Here is a 17576-nt window from a genome sequence, read left to right on the forward strand (position 1 = left end):
TAAGAGATTGTTATTTTGGATGTATTGACAACCAGACAAATGGCTGAAGAAGCACATGAAAGCAAACTAACAAAGTCTCTCTCTCTCTCTCTCTCTCTCTCTCTCTCTCTCTCTCTCTCTCTCTCTCTCTCTCTCTCTCTCTCTCTCTCTCTCTCTCTCTCTCTCTCTCTCTCTCTCTCTCTCTCTCTCTCTCTCTCTCTCTCTCTAATGAATGAAGCCTTACAGTATTATTTAATAAATGTTCATCTGTATTGCAAACAACAGTAATTTCTAAGCTCCTACCTCTCATTCGGTCATATACAGGTAAGTATAAGTTAATTTTCTCCTAATTTTACATTTATCAAAACCTAAGATACAAAATATTTTTTGCTTACAGTTTAGTTTCAACAATGTCTGGCCTAACTCAGATAGAGAGTATATACATTTCCAGCATTAATATTACATTGTAACAGGTTATAAAGGCAACTAAAATAAATAACATGGTGTTTTAAACTAGTCATAATTAATCAAACCTGTCTTACATGAGACTATATATTTTACATTTCAAATGTTTACATTCCTGGTATTATTCTACAGGTATTTATTTACATGTTAACTCAGAAAAGACACAATGTTGCCTTCAACCACATGAAGATGAACAGATTGAATTATATTAAAATGGTTCAATTGTAAATTATTCATTCATTCAATTCATCAAAACATTTGACTGCACATTGACTGAACAGCTGAGGGCTTCATAAATTGGCACAAGATATACAGGCTAGATAAGAGAGATACTTTAAGCATATTTTGTCTATGATCAGAGTCATTGCTTACAGTGACTGAGTGGTGTGGGAAGGAACAGAGGACCTTGAGGAGTGGTGTGGGAGGGAACGGAGGACCTTGAGGAGTGGTGTGGAAGGGAACGGAGGACCTTGAGGAGTGGTGTGGGAGGTAACGGAGGACCTTGAGGAGTGGTGTAGGAGGGAACGGAGGATCTTGAGGAGTGGAGGAGTGGTGTGGGAGGGAACGGAGGACCTTGAGGAGTGGAGGAGTGGTGTGGGAGGGAACGGAGGACCTTGAGGAGTGGAGGAGTGGTGTGGGAGATAACGGAGGACCTTGAGGAGTGGTGTGGGAGGGAACGGAGGACCTTGAGGAGTGGTGTGGGAGGGAACGGAGGACCTTGAGGAGTGGTGTGGGAGGGAACGGAGGACCTTGAAGAGTGGTGTAAGAGGGAACGGAGGATCTTGAGGAGTGGAGGAGTGGTGTGGGAGGGAACGGAGGACCTTCAGGAGTGGTGTAGGAGGGAACGGAGGACCTTGAGGAGTGGAGGAGTGGTGTGGGAGGTAACGGAGGACCTTGAGGAGTGGTGTGGGAGGTAACGGAGGACCTTGAGGAGTGGTGTGGGAGGGAACGGAGGACCTTGAGGAGTGGAGGAGTGGTGTGGGAGGTAACGGAGGACCTTGAGGAGTGGTGTGGGAGGTAACGGAGGACCTTGAGGAGTGGTGTGGGAGGTAACGGAGGACCTTGAGGAAAGGTGTGGGAGGGAACGGAGGATCTTGAGGAGAGGTGTGGGAGGTAATGGAGGACCTTGAGGAGAGGTGTGGGAGGGAACGGAGGACCGTGAGGAGCGGTGGTGGTTGGAGGTTCAGTCACGGCTCACGGTCCTCCTCCACTAGACCCCATGAACACAGTGTTGATGGGTGGCAGCGATGACACCATGTCACGCACCTCAGATGGTCCCCGGTGAGGAAGCGGTGCATCCTGGGAGTGGAACTGGGCAGGACCTCCATACATGCAGGGTGCGGAGATGGAGGAGGGGAGGGGAGGAGCTAGAGACAAAAACAAGATTATCTTGAATGGGAAATTCTAAATATTTTCAGTAATTTACTATAATAATTATACAAAGCACTCATCGTTTCACCCAGGCCATTGGTACACATTGGTAGTGGAACATTGGTGTTCCCTATTACAATGTAAAGTGCCTTGAGCACTAAATATAAATGAAATCCATCACTGACCTCCAGGTGTGCCCAGTGAGTCAGACTCAGGGTAGTAAGGGCCTGCCAGCTTTCTGCCCATGTCATCCAGGATGTTGAGGGGATCGTGTACATCAGCGTACGTTGGGACGGAACGGATACTGCTCACACTGCTGATAACTGACACATGCTGGTCTATCATGGAACCCAGCCTCTGGCTATCCAGGTAGCCACTGTTTCCATAGTACCCTGAAAAACAGAGAAGTTCCTCTATGAGCAGAATACACATTTACAGTACAACTTATTGTTAGGGCCCTGAGTTATTTCTGACTAGGTGACGTGACCACATGATCTAACCAGGAAAAACGCACTACTCAGGGCCTATTTCAATATAATTCATCCTTACCACTCTGTCCTGCTGTTGAGTAGGCAGACTCCTGACAGCCACTACTGTTTAACCCACTCATGACAAAGTTGTATCCTCCAGAGTCCAGTAGCTCAACCCCCTGAGTCTCCATCCCAGGATCAGGGGCTGTGCTGTAATTGGAAGTGTGTCTGGAGCTGTAGGGGGACACTGCACAGCTGCTGTTGAAGTAGTCTTTGGCCAGGTGCTGCTCACTGAAGGACGGGTAGTGGCTGCTGCCGGAGCGGGTGTGGTAGGCAGGGGCCTGGGCGTGTGTCTGGGGTCTGAACACAGCCTGGTAGTTGGAAGTGGTGGGGTAGTAGCTGGGGCTACTGGAAGGCAGGCTCTGGTACATGGTGTCTGGGAAGGCTTGGCAGGAGATGTGGGGCTGGATGGTGGTGCAGGCGCTCTGGGGTATGACGGCCATGGGGACCTGGTTGATGACACTGCCCCTGTTCACCATGGCTGGGGAGATGGGAGGGGTCATCAGAGGGCCACTGTTCTGGGAAAAGTCCATTTGTCCTTGGAGTATAGAGGAAAATGACTAAGATTTTAGACAATACAATAGGAACATTCATTATTAAATTAGCAATTGTCACACAAACTTATTTATGTTAAACCAATGACAGTTTCAATAAAGCTCACATACAATCGGGCAAATTCAATTCAGGAACTGACTGAGAAAATGTCACCCTAAAAACGCATTTGCACCTGACAGAGAGAATCCATCTGTATCAGAGCCCTGGTAGACAGTCATGTTTGCCTGCTGATTAGCTGACAGGGTCATGTATGTGTGTTCTGAGAGGGACTCGTTCTTCACAGACAGATCACTGGACACCACGCTGGGCTTGTTACGGTTGGCCAGGAAACAGGAGCTAGGGGAGGCAGTGAATGCCGCCTTGCTGCCATCTGAAAATAATCACAACAATGTACCTCAGTGATCCTACATCCTCTAGAATTACTCCATACTGCTTCGTAAAAACTGATAGTATTAAGATGAATTTCAATAACAACTTAATGAAAAAAAACAATCAGAGTTCTACATAATATAATTAGATACTCTATGTATGACATGTAATTGTATATTTTCGATCAAAAGTAAAAACAGTCACGCTTGCTTGTACCTGCATTTCTCATGTATTTATCTAGGAGATTCTGGAGGTCTTGTTCTTTGTCATTGTTGAATTGTGTCTCAATAGCCAGAAGGATATACTCATCCAGCAGCATGCGGATTAGGTGGAACGAACCTGGGATGAAAAATAAAAAACACATCTTAGTTTGCTACTAGCATAACAACCTCTTACTGTCCTAGTTTTTCCCACCAGAAATCAAACCTATTATCTTATCACATTTTTCTGAAGCTCAGATGTGCACTATCATGACAGAATATCCAAATATTCTCTAACAACCTTCACCTTACAAACAGTGAAACCGCTCCAAAGGCTGTGCACCAATCACCAGGTGCGGAGGGTTTGACCCAACCAGCCCCAGAGGTCTGCCTTCACCTGGGCTTTCATCTCACCAGGCCTGCTGTTTGACCTGTTGGGTCATGTGATTGTTCTCCAGTCTGTTTGACTTTTGTTTGGTGATAGACCCGTCATGGCCAGGAGGTGAGGAAGGTGTATGGGAGAAGTCTGTCTCCAAACACAGTGCACGCGACCGAGAGATAATGCTTTGTTTACCTGGGGCTAGGCCATTATAATTTATGGCTCATTGTAGCATTCTGTTCAGAGCCAGCCAGCCAACCTACCAAAATGATAAGTGGGTTTGTGTCTGTCGTAGTGCCCGACCGGGTATCATTTAGACTCAGGCAGTAGTAATGAATTTAACTAAAAGCTGAAATGACATATAAATAGGCTAGCGTACAGCATTTCCTGCATGTTCTAGTTGTTCCATGGATATACACAATATCAGGAGGAGCTGTTATAGAGGGATGTAGTCATTTCATACCAAAACTGGTGGCGTTGTTCAACGTGAGGTTGTGCATAACACGTGCTCCAAAGAAACTCCACTTGAGGAGGAAGTCCTGAGCTCGCTTCTTTATAGACCGTCCGTTCTGCTTCCCAGGCTGGAGAGAAATAGAAAGAAACAGATTAGATGTCAACATCCAATCTGACAACCCCAATCTTAGGTTGGAAATGGGGACAACATACCTTAATGACCTTCTGCTCCACAACAGTGTCCAGCCACTCAATAAAGGATTCCACAGTGGCATTCTTCTTCAGTAGGTCTTTCAGCTCTTGGAACGCTGTTATAGAGTCATCTAGCAACATGAGGAGAAAGCAAATTAACATTGTTTACAGGAATTAACCTGGCAGTGTTTTCCATGTACAATGTGAATGTTCGATGAGGGAAGATTATTCAAGTCTCTCACATTCAGAGTAGAGGTCAGAGTCTTGGTCACCACTTGAGATGGTGAAAAGGGCTTGTGACCCTATGCTGTTCAAATCCACTTGATCTATATCCACCACCATGGAGTTCACCACATTCTGGTCAAAAAGAGCTGGTCTCGCGATCTGTTGTTAAAACACAAAATGACCAAAAATGACATATGCAAATTCAATTTCTTAGAGTCATAATAAAATGAATGATATATAGATATACTTCGGATACTTTTAAATATGTATTTGTAAAGTTAAACATGAACAAAATATGTATATTCTTCTGTGCTGTTATCAGTGCTTTACCTGGGCAAGGTGTAAGAAGGAGGTCTGACGCTTTAGAGAGGACACAAATCTGCGTGCAATCGGGAGCTTCTTCTCTGAGAGGCATTCTGGGAGGTTTTCCAGAGAAGACACCATCCAGTCTTCCCAGTGCTTGGCTAAGTTACGGATGTCTGCCAGGAGACTGCAAACAAAATACTCTTTACACGCAACAGTACGTGACCTGGACCGACTGCCATATCTTATGACTAGTAATTCCATACAGCATAAACCTTACAATACATCTGGTGTCCAGGTGAGCAAAACACAAATGCTGAAAGACGAAAATACTCTACCTGTCAGGCATCTCCTGCATCGTAGCAGGGATCAGGACATCTGTCAGAACCTGAAAAATGGATAGCACAACCTGTCCAGTTGAGGTAGGTGTCCTACAACAACTAATGAGGATGCTGCTCTATGATTCTGGAGAAACAACTACCTTATATAGTATAGAGTCACACACACAGAAGGTGTCCACGATTATGGAGTTATCCAGCAGTGGTAAAAGGTGGTCGGGCATTCCTTGCCAGAAATGCAGCAGAAAATTCTGTATCTGAAACATAGTAAATATAAATAGTGAGTCAGGAGAAAATTAGTCAGAAAAGGCTACAAAACCTTTTGTCTGGATTTTGTATAGAATACCTCTTCAAAGTTGACATTGATGGCATTGTCCAGGATGCACTGACAATGTGTTTTGTACATCATGATGAGCGTGTCCACCTATGGGACGTAACGTTTTGCATTTACATTTGAGTCATTTAGCAAATGCTCTTATCCAGAGCGAGTGCATACATTTCGCACTAACATAATGTAACGATAATTCACAATGGTTACAGTCTTCTTTGAATTGAATACCGTATGTGATCAGCAATCTTAATGGCACAGAAAGTTGAAGTATTGGGGAAAAAAATACAAACCTTCTCTTTAGAGACAGAACCTTGAAGCACTAGATGCTGTACACTTGGGAATTCTGGAAGCAAAGTTCCTGTTTTTGAGCTGAGGGAGTATTTCCGAGTATATCCTCCCTGTTAAATAGAGGAACATCAAACAGTATGAATGTTTGACGTCGTAGTCTTAGTTACAGATAGAATGTATTAGAAAACATGATTCACGTCACTAAAATCTTACAAGAAGATATGAAAATGAAAATAAGCTCTTATTTGTCCGTCATATATTTGCTAGGGACTGTTCATTCATAACAATCTTACCTCATTCTTGAGTTTGCTCCCTGAAAATCTATAATCAAATAACAAATCAGACTGAGATTAAATTCCAGAATGTCATTGCAATTTCAATTCTACAGCTAAGTAAGTAGCCTAGGACCTGGCTGATCACTTTCTATAACATTACAGATTGATGTGTATTATGACAATGCTCCAGAGCAAATTCTGGGAATGATCTTACCTCGTCAAGCCTTTCCCTGAGTACAACAAGTGATAATAGGCACTGCTCTCTTTGATGCCAATGCCGTAATAATGATATCTGTCGAATATCAACAACATCAATACATGTTATATTGAGGCATATCATATCACTACAACAACAATTCTGTTTGAAAAGCAAATATTCCCCGCTATATCTTACTTTGAATGACCTCGGGTCCCAAGTCTTCTTGTTGTAAGAAGTGGAAATTTCTGACGAATTGTCTAATGTGCACAGAGAACAATACAAAAAAAAAACATAATTTACATTTTCCACCACCATATGTTGTATTTATCTATAACATCCACCACAAACTCCACTGCATCCTCAAGACTCATCTCACCTTGCCAAATGTAGCAGCACAGGCTGGATCCAGTTTCTCCTTCCTACAGAAGTCTAGGTAGTGAGCGTACAGGATGCAACGTGGCAGACAAACCCCTTCACAAACAATATAGTTTTCCTCCAGCCTAGGGAACAAGCAGCCACACAAATCAAATGTATAATCAATCATCAACAAGAAATTAAACATTCACATTTGTAAGAAGGATTGTTCCTATACAAATGCATTACAACACAATAAATATTCTAGAGTTGTAAAATGTTGTGACTGGAACACTACCATTGAAGGGTGAGCTGAGTCTGTTTCTTCTTGTCCTTTATGATCTGAGTGATGCTTTTCCTCGGGGTAGTCTGTTTGAAAGGCAAATCTTTGGAATACTCAACAAAATCCTGGTCCTCCTCAGAAGATGGGGTTTCATTAGTGTCTTCTGCTTCTGATAGTGTTGTGGGAGAGAAAACAGTCATGAGGTGAAAAATATATTTCAGAGTGCAGGGCCATGACAAGGTAGGTGGCTAAATTAACCATTCAATTTGAAATAAGTATTGCCTAGACAGGATTTCCAAGAGTCATGAAAATTAACATAATAGAGAAAAATGGGTCCCATGTGGCTCAGTTTGTAGAGCATAGTACCTGCAACGCCAGGGATGTGGGCTCGAATCCAAAGTGGGACAGGAACATGGTACGAAACAATGTATGCCCTCACTACTGTATAAGTCGCTCTGGCTAAGAGCGTCTGCTATGACTAAAATGTAAAAGGTTAATTCTGGTCAGATTGAGTAGAATGTTTAGGCTGCAAACGGTAAGAGAGAGGGAGAAAACATGGGATTTGGAATACATTATTTTATTTTAGCCTACCCAACAAACAATAAAAAAAAGTATACTTTGGTGCAGGAATATTTCAACAAAAAACGATCCACAATTTAATACAGCACAAACTAATGCTTGACATCAACAAGCGCTCAATTTTTAATGGCGTTTATAATTTGATGACTCTTGGGGGAAGAGGGCCTCTCAGCAATCAATTATGTGTAGGCCTATTAATCCGACTTTATTCATCACCTGATTTAATTCCCGAATCATCTTCCTCGTCAAACTTTGAGAGTGAATGTCCATGGAAATCACGGGGTAATTTCTCGTCAGATAAAGCGGTGTGCATAAACTCCTCAGAGGCATCGCAGAATTTCTTGGTTGAAGGTGGATGAACATGAAGAAATGGGCCATCCCGGATCGGGCTTGTATTCCGTTTCATAGGCATGTTCAATGAAAATATTATGAGGTAAAAAGTAAAACAAAACAAATACAAAATAACTGAAATGGAACATTTAAATGCATGTGTAAGAACATGTACACAGATTGTCTTCATGAGGCAAGTATCCTATCCGCAAAAATACAATCTTCTAAATAAATATACTTATATATACTTTTCCCCCAATTTCATCGTCTCATCTCATAATTAGACATCCATTTGCAGTAGCCTAATAGAAAAAAAGAAAGCGCTGTTCTCTAGTCTCTCCCCACACCTTACAATGAAACTCTGATAACGACCTTTTTGGAGTCAATGCTGTGGTTAAAGAACGACGTCACATTGGTAATTGCCTAGGGATTCATTTATCATATTTGCAGAGGACGGGGCGCTGATTCAGTCTATCAATGATTAACTAAAAAGCCAACATCTATCCTTGGTCTGCTGTAGGCCTGCACTGCCTCGCACCTTATGCCGTTAGCAGACACATAAGTGTTTGCTATTTTAATTTCCAATTGTATCATTTATGCAGTAAAGCAGTGTATTTGTCTACGCATAATTATTTCCTGTAGGTTTATGCGAAATACCTAAATGAAACAGTTTTTCAGCAACAAGGATATAGGCCTTGTATCAATTGCTACTCGGGATGTCCCCATCCAGTGTAGTCAAGCCAATACGTTTTTTTTGCTCTAAAGTTGCATCTGAACACAACAAATCTGTTTCTAACCTGAAATTGAATTAAATACCGTGTTATTTTTATTTTTGCTGGGCAAATTCTCACATAATTGTCCATACATTTCTCAGTTTTTCACAATTCCTGACATTTAATCCTAGTAAAAATGCTCTGTCTTATGTCAATTAGGATCACCACTGTATTTTAAGAATGTGAAATGTCAAAATAATAGTAGAGAGAATGATTTATTTCAGCTTTCATTTCTTTCATCACATTCCCAGTGGGTCAGAAGTTTACATACACTCAATTAGTATTTGGTAGCATTGCCTTTACATTGTTTAACTTTAGTCAAACGTTTCAGGTAGCCTTCCACAAGCTTCCCACAAAGAGTTGGGTGAATTTTGGCTCATTCCTCCTGACAGAGCTGGTGTAACTGAGTCAGGTTTGTAGGCCTTCTTGCTCGCACACGCTTTTTCAGTTCTGCCCACAAATTTTCTATAGGATTGAGGTCAGGCCTTTGTGATAGCCACTCCAATACCTTGACTTTGTTGTCCTTAAGCCATTTTGCCACAACTTTGGAAGTATGCTTGGGGTCATTGTCCATTTGGAAGACACATTTGCAACCAAGCTTTAACTTCCTGAATGATGTCTTGAGATGTTGCTTCAATATATCCACATAATTTTTCTCCCTCATGATGACATCTATTTTGTGAAGGGCACCAGTCCCTCCTGCAGCAAAGCACCCTCACAACATGATGCTGCCACCCCCGTGTTTCACAGTTGGGATGGTGTTCTTCGGCTTGCAAGCCTCCCCCTTTTTCCTCCAAACATAATGATGGTCATTATGTTCAAACAGTTCTATTTTTGTTTCATCAGACCAGAGGACATTTCTCCAAAAGGTACGATCTTTGACCCCATGTTTAGTTGCAAAACATAGTCTGGCTTTTTTACGGCGGTTTTGGAGCAGTGGCTTCTTCCTTGCTGAGCGGCCTTTCAGGTTATGTCGATATAGGACTCGTTTTACTGTGGATATAGATACTTTTGTACCTGTTTCCTCCAGCATCTTCACAAGGTCCTTTGCTGTTGTTCTGGGATTGATTTGCACTTTTCGCACCAAAGTACGTTCATCTCTAGGAGACAGAACGTGTCTCCTGCCTGAGTGGTATGACAGCTGCGTGGTCCCATGGTGTTTATACTTATGTAGTATTGTTTGTACAGATGAACGTGGTACCTTCAGGCGTTTGGAAATTGCTCCCAAGGATGAACCAGATTTGTGGAGGTCTACAATTTTTTTCTGAGGTCTTGGCTGATTACTTTTGATTTTCCCATGATGTCAAGCAAAGAGGCACTGAGTTTGAAGGTAGGCCTTTAAATACATCCACAGGTACACCTCTAATTGACTCAAATTATGTAAATTAGCCTATCAGAAGCTTCTAAAGCAATGACATAATTTTCTGGAATTTTCCAAGCTTTTTACATGCACAGTCAACTCAGTGTATGTAAACTTCTGACCCACTGGAATTGTGATACAGTGAATTATAAGTGAAATAATCAAATCAAATTCAAATCAAATCAAATGTATTTATATAGCCCTTCTTACATCAGCTGATATCTCAAAGTGCTGTACAGAAACCCAGCCTAAAACCCAAAACAGCAAGCAATGCAGGTGTAGAAGCACGGTGGCTAGGAAAAACTTCCTAGAAAGGCCAAAACCTAGGAAGAAACCTAGAGAGGAACCAGGCTATGAGGGGTGGCCAGTCTTCTTCTGGCTTATAAAAGAACATGGCCAAGATGTTCAAATGTTCATAAATGACCAGCATGGTCAAATAATAATAATCACAGTAGTTGTCGTGGGTGCAACAAGTCAGCACCTCAAGAGTAAATGTCAGTTGGCTTTTCATAGCTGATCATTGAGAGTATCTCTACTGCTCCTGCTGCCTCTAGAGAGTTGAAAACAGCAGGTCTGGGACAGGTAGCACGTCCGGTGAACAGGTCAGGGTTCCATAGCTGCAGGCAGAACAGTTGGAACTGGAGCAGCAGCACGGCCAGGTGGACTGGGGACAGCAAGGAGTCATCAAGCCAGGTAGTCCTGAGGCATGGTCCTAGGGCTCAGGTCCTCCGAGAGAGAGAAAGAAAGAAAGAGAGAATTAGAGAGAGCATACTTAAATTCACACAGGACACCGGATAAGACAGGAGAAATACTCCAGATATAACAGACTAACCCTAGCCCCCCGACACATAAACTACTGCAGCATAAATATTGGAGGCTGAGACAGGAGGGGTCAGGAGACACTGTGTCCCCATCCGATGATACCCCCGGACAGGGCCAAACAGGCAGGATATAACCCCACCCACTTTGCCAAAGCACAGCCCCCACACCACTAGAGGGATAGCTTCAACCACCAACTTACCATCCTGAGACAAGGCCGAGTATAGCCCACAAAGATCTCCGCCACGGCACAACTCAAGGGGGGGCGCCAACCCAGACAGGAAGACCACGTCAGTGACTCAACCCACTCAAGTGACGCACGCCTCCTAGGGACGGCATGGAAGAACACCAATAAGCCAGTGACTCAGCCCCGTAATAGGGTTAGAGGCAGAGAATCCCAGTGGAGAGAGGGGAACCGGCCAGGCAGAGACAGCAAGGGCGGTTCATTTCTCCAGCCTTTCCGTTCACCTTCACGCTCCTGGGCCAGACTACACTCAATCATAGGACCTACTGAAGAGATGAGTCTTCAGTAAAGACTTAAAGGTTGAGACCGAGTCTGCGTCTCTCACATTGGTAGGCAGACCATTCCATAAAAATGGAGCTCTATAGGAGAAAGCCCTGCCTCCAGCTGTTTGCTTAGAAATTCTAGGGACAATTAGGAGGCCTGCGTCTTGTGACCGTAGCGTACGTGTAGGTATGTACGGCAGGACCAAATCGCAAAGATAGGTAGGAGCAAGCCCATGTAATACTTTGTAGGTTAGCAGTAAAACCTTGAAATCAGCCCTTGCCTTAACAGGAAGCCAGTGTAGGGAGGCTAGCACTGGAGTAATATGATCACATTTTTGGGTTCTAGTCAGGATTCTAGCAGCCGTAATTAGCACTAACTTAAGTTTATTTAGTGCTTTATCCGGGTAGCCGGAAAGTAGAGCATTGTAGTAGTCCAACCTAGAAGTAACAAAAGCATGGATACATTTTTCTGCATCATTTTTGGACAGAAAGTTTCTGATTTTTGCAATGTTACGTAGATGGAAAAAAGCTGTCCTTGAAACAGTCTTGATATGTTCTTCAAAAGAGAGATCAGGGTCCAGAGTAACGCCGAGGTCCTTCACAGTTTTATTTGAGACGACTGTACAACTATCAAGATCAATTGTCAGATTCAACAGAAGATATCTTTGTTTCTTGGGACCTAGAACAAGCATCTCTGTTTTGTCCGAGTTTAAAAGTAGAAAGTTTGCAGCCATCCACTTCCTTATGTCTGAGACACAGGCTTCTAGCGAGGGCAATTTTGGGGCTTCATCATGTTTCATTGAAATGTACAGCTGTGTGTCATCCGCATAGCAGTGAAATTTAACATTATGTTTTCGAATGACATCCCCAATAGGTAAAATATATAGTAAAAACAATAGTGGTCCTAAAACGGAACCTTGAGGAACACCGAAATTTACAGTTGATTTGTCAGAGGACAAACCATTCACAGAGACAAACTGATATCTTTCCGACAGATAAGATCTAAACCAGGCCAGAACTTGTCCGTGTAGACCAATTTGGGTTTCCAATCTCTGCAAAAGAATGTAGTGATCGATGGTATCAAAAGCAGCACTAAGATCTAGGAGCACAAGGACAGATGCAGAGCCTCGGTCTGACGCCATTAAAAGGTCATTTACCACCTTCACAAGTGCAGTCTCAGTGCTATGATGGGGTCTAAAACCAGACTGAAGCATTTCGTATACATTGTTTGTCTTCAGGAAGGCAGTGAGTTGCTGCGCAACAGCTTTTTCAAAAAATGTTGAGAGGAATGGAAGACTCGATATAGGCCGATAGTTTTAAAAATATTTTCTAGGTCAAGATTTGGCTTTTTCAAGAGAGGCTTTATTACTGCCACTTTTAGTGAGTTTGGTACATATCCGGTGGATAGAGAGCCATTTATTATGTTCAACATAGGAGGGCCAAGCACAGGAAGCAGCTCTTTCAGCAGTTTAGTTGGATTAGGGTCCAGTATGCAGCTTGAAGGTTTAGAGGCCATGATTATTTTCATCATCGTGTCAAGAGATATAGTACTAAAACACTTTAGTGTCTCCCTTGATCCTAGGTCCTGGCAGGGTTGTGCAGACTCAGGACAACGGAGCTTTGGAAGAATACGCAGATTTAAAGAGGAGTCCGTAATTTGCTTTCTAATGATCATGATCTTTTCCTCAAAGAAGTTCATGAATTTATTACTGCTGAAGTGAAAGCCATCCTCTCTTGGGGAATGCTGCTTTTTAGTTAGCTTTGCGACAGTATCGAAAATAAATTTCGGATTGTTCTTATTTCCCTCAATTAAGTTGTAAAAATAGGATGATCGGGCAGCAGTGAGGGCTCTTCGATACTGCACGGTACAGTCTTTCCAAGCCAGTCGGAAGACTTCCAGTTTGGTGTGGCGCCATTTCCGTTCCAATTTTCTGGAAGCTTGCTTGCTAATCTGACAATTAATCTGGATGGTTGTACAATCGTCTCAAATAAAACTGTGAAGGACCTTGGCGTTACTCTGGACCCTGATCTCTCTTTTGAAGAACATATCAAGACTGTTTCAAGGACAGCTTTTTCCCATCTACGTAATATTGGAAAAATCAGAAACTTTCTGTCCAAAAATTACCCCGAAAAATTAATCCATGCCTTTGTTACTTCTAGGTTGGACTACAGCAATGCTCTACTTTCTGGCTACCCGGATAAAGCACTAAATAAACTTCAGTTAGTGCTAAATACGGCTGCTAGAATCCTGACTAGAACCCAAAAATGTGATCATATTACTCCAGTGCTAGCCTCCCTACACTGGCTTCCTGTTAAGGCAAGGGCTGATTTCAAGGTTTTACTGCTAACCTATAAAGCATTACATGGGCTTGCTCCTACCTATCTTTCCGATTTGGTCCTGCCGTACATACCTACATGCACGCTACGGTCACAAGACGCGGGCCTCCTAATTGTTCCTAGAATTTCTATGCAAACAGCTGGAGGCAGGGCTTTCTCCTATAGAGCTCCATTTTTATGGAATAGTCTGCCTACCCATGTGAGAGACGCAGACTCAGTCTCAACCTTTAAGTCTTTACTGAAGACTCATCTCTTCAGTAGGTCCTATGATTAAGTGTAGTCTGGCCCAGGGGCGTGAAGGTGAACGGAAAGGCTGGAGCAACGATCCGCCCTTGCTGTCTCTGCCTGGCCGGTTTCCCCTCTTTCCACTGGGATTCTCTGCCTCTGCCCCTATTACGGGGGCTGAGTCACTGGCTTACTGGTGTTCTTCCATGCCGTCCCTAGGAGGGGTGCGTCACTTGAGTGGGTTGAGTCACTGACGTGGTCTTCCTGTCTGGGTTGGCGCCCCGCCTTGGGTTGTGCCGTGGTGGAGATCTTTGTGGGCTATACTCGGCCTTGTCCCGGGATGATATGTTGGTGGTTGGAGATATCCCTCCAGTGGTGTGGAGGCTGTGCTTTGGCAAAGTGGGTGGGGTTATATCCTACCTGTTTGGCCCTGTCCGGGGGTTTCATCGGATGGGGCCACAGTGTCTCCTGACCCCTCCTGTCTCAGCCTCCAGTATTTATGCTGCAGTAGTTTATGTGTCGGGGGGCTAGGGTCAGTCTGTCACATCTGGAGTATTTCTCTTGTCTTTTCTGGTGTCCTGTGTGAATTTAAATGTGCTCTCTCTATCTCTCTCTTTTTCTCTTTCTTTCTTTCTCTCTCTCGGAGGACCTGAGCCCTAGGACCATGCCTCAGGACTACCTGGCTTGATGACTCCTTGCTGTCCCCAGTTCACCTGGCCGTGCTGCTGCTCCAGTTCCAACTGTTCTGCCTGCAGCTATGGAACCCTGACCTGTTCACCGGACATGCTACCTGTCCCAGACCTGCTGTCCCAGACCTGCTGGAACCCTGACCTGTTCACCGGATGTGCTACCTGTCCCAGACCTGCTGTTTTCAACTCTCTAGAGACAGCAGGAGCGGTAGAGATACTCTCAAAGATCGGCTATGAAAAAGCCAACTGACACTTACTCTTGTGTTACTGACTTGTTGCACCCTCGACAACTACTGTGATTATTATTATTTGACCATGCTGGTCATTTATGAACATTTGAACATCTTGGCCATGTGCTGTTATAATCTCCACCCGGCACAGCCAGAAGGGGACTGGCCACCCCTCATAGCCTGGTTCCTCTCTAGGTTTCTTCCTAGGTTTTGGCCTTTCTCGGGAGTTTTTCCTAGCCACCGTGCTTCTACACCTGCATTGCTTGCTGTTTGGGGTTTTAGGCTGGGTTTCTGTACAGCACTTTGAGATATCAGCTTATGTAAGAAGGGTTATATAAATACATTTGATTTGATTTGATGGCTGTGAAAAGAAACCTGAAAGTCCAAAGTCAAGAACCCCAAAAGACAAGAATCCGACTGTGAAATTCAAAGCACTGACATTCGGAGGTGAGATAGCTGTGCAATGCGCTCACATCAACACACCCTCAGATTTCCGGTGCCAGCTGAAAAGCAAGATCCCCAACTTGGAGGAAATCATGGAAGCGATGCAGCAGCATTACCAAACACACACAATTCCGGTGCAGGCAGGTGTTTAATGTTGTTGCCAAGTCTGAAGTTGACGGCAGATGGTACAGGGCCTGCATTGTAGGAGCACAGTAAGACGAAGTTGAAGTGATATTTGTGGACAACGGGATAGTAGCAAAAGAGTGTGCACAATCTTCAAGCAATAGTGCCAGAATTCCTTGATCTTGAGGGGCAAGCATTTAGATTTAGCCTTTACAACTTGATTGAACCTGCAAAAGGCAGCAGTGGTTATTGGTGCACAGAGGCATGAGATTTACTGAAGGACTTCACTCAAAGCCAGTCAGTGAATTTGACATGCAGTGTACACTTTCAACTGTATGTAAAAAACAATGTCACTGACCTCCAGAACACTCAACAGAATGAAACAAAGAAGCTTGTGGAAAAAGGTCTTGCAAGAGAAGGGCAAACCTCAATGCAGCTTATGCAATCAGTATGCCCAGACTCTTTGGTCCATTAATCCTTCAATTTAAGATGTACAAGTGAAGAGCAAGTCTGTGTCACTCGTGTGTGCAGGCCATGGGAGATGTATTGCCAGTTGGACAGAAATACTGAAATGATTGAAGACTTGATGTAGAAAGTCACCATGGAAAGTGAAGAAAACCGTGCTTCTTTCACATGCTTTGCTTGCTGTTTGGGGTTTTAGGCTGGGTTTCTGTACAGCACTTTGAGATATCAGCTGATGTACGAAGGGCTATATAAAAATAAATTTGATTGATTGATTGATTGAAATACTGCGTGCCAACTCTGGTCCTGGTATTGGAAAACTTTGCCTGGCATAATATTACGGTAATGGCAAATGGTACAGGGATGTGGCTTGCCCTGTTCAGTCTACTCTGCTTCTTAACATGTTTTGGCTGTGGACTATGGAAATATGTATATTGTTGAATGAAAAAATGAAAACTATTTAATGTCTATTCCCAGACATTCAGCAGATTTACTGTTCACTCCCATCCAGGCATTGAGATGCAGTTTAATAACAAATCCCGAAAAAGGACAACTTTGCAGAGGTCAACAAATGGCTGGAGAAATCCATTCTCCACTAGCCACTTCAAGCTGTTGTTGCAGGAAAGAATGAGGATGGTACTGTCTCTTTCGATCTGTTTGATGGAGACATAATCATCAATGAGAACGTAAAAACCGCTCATTGCTAATCAAAAACACAAGGAGAAGAAAAGCAACAGAGGACCTGTGACTGGTCATGAAGGACACAAAGAGCAATTGAAGAACTAAAAAACTAGACAGACATCATCTGAAAGGGTGTTACCGGCCACAACAAGCACCAACATCAAAATAAGCAGTCTTTAAATGCTCAAAAAGCTAACCCACCAAAGTGTCCTGATGCCCAGCAAGATTAGAAAGAGCACAGTGAAAAAAATCACATTGTTCAAATGTGAGGAAAGGACAGAAGGAAAAACAGATCAAAGTGATGTAGACAGCTCCTCCAAACTCCCAGAAATAGTTTGCTCCGTCCAATTGCCAAAACTTGCACAACTCCCCCCTGATCCCAAAATAAAATCAGGGTTCCGAGGTCTGGGGTTTATTTCCCACATCAATACCGTAAACAGCTTTTTTTTATCCAAATGCAAGATGATGAACAATCCATTCTGAAAATGGATTGAGCTGTTTAACGCTGAGCTGTTAAAAGAAACCATGGAGAACCATAGCACATTGGTGGACTTAAGAATGAATAACCATGTTGCTGCTGAATATGAAGAGGATGGTGTACTCTACTGTGTAGTTGTAACACATAATGCATCTAATGGCCATTTCACGGTGGAGGTTGTTGACTATGGAAATGCAGCCATTGTAACGAAGGACAAAACGTACACTCTGACAAGTGAGGAGAATGTCAAAGAAGGACTTCAATGCTTGGCAAAATTAACAAAAGACGACCAGTGGCACAGGGCAGTTGTACGGCATGCATCTATTTACCTACAGAGGACGTCTCAATGGGTTGATGAATGGAGTGTTCATCATCCAGCCAGGGGCGGAAATCACGGGGGGGACGGGGGGACACGACCCCCCCATCCTGGGAAAAATATGATTTGTCCCC

At 43.5% G+C, this 17576-nt stretch overlaps 1 protein-coding gene across 1 annotated transcript; it reads right to left on the minus strand.

Moving 5' to 3' along the window:
• Positions 1 to 227: 227 nt before the first annotated feature.
• On the minus strand, positions 228 to 8334 carry LOC106571539 (DNA-binding protein RFX6). Its single transcript, XM_045695693.1, has 19 exons — positions 7885 to 8334; positions 7105 to 7258; positions 6829 to 6952; positions 6648 to 6709; positions 6468 to 6545; positions 6272 to 6299; positions 5981 to 6088; positions 5706 to 5783; positions 5503 to 5616; positions 5360 to 5409; positions 5049 to 5208; positions 4736 to 4877; positions 4515 to 4624; positions 4312 to 4429; positions 3486 to 3608; positions 3073 to 3270; positions 2365 to 2883; positions 2001 to 2207; positions 228 to 1811 (listed from the first exon to the last, which is right to left on the minus strand). Exons 1-19 carry the CDS (start codon positions 8186 to 8188, stop codon positions 1639 to 1641), a joined length of 2850 nt encoding a protein of 949 aa, XP_045551649.1. The 5' UTR covers positions 8189 to 8334; the 3' UTR covers positions 228 to 1638.
• Positions 8335 to 17576: the final 9242 nt, after the last annotated feature.

This window comes from Salmo salar, chromosome ssa15 (assembly GCF_905237065.1).
Source record: "Salmo salar chromosome ssa15, Ssal_v3.1, whole genome shotgun sequence".
Taxonomy (NCBI): Eukaryota; Metazoa; Chordata; class Actinopteri; order Salmoniformes; family Salmonidae; genus Salmo; species Salmo salar.

What these genes read in the sequence shown, in the direction of transcription:
- LOC106571539 (XM_045695693.1), bottom strand. Translation starts at nt 8,188, where the DNA reads ATGAAGACAATCTGTGTACATGTTCTTACACATGCATTTAAATGTTCC. An exon ending in TGATTCGGGAATTAAATCAG is followed by an intron (nt 7,259 to 7,884) that starts GTGATGAATAAA and finishes CAACACTATCAG; the next exon opens with AAGCAGAAGACACTAATGAA. An exon ending in TGGAGCAGAAGGTCATTAAG is followed by an intron (nt 4,430 to 4,514) that starts GTATGTTGTCCC and finishes ATTTCTCTCCAG; the next exon opens with CCTGGGAAGCAGAACGGACG.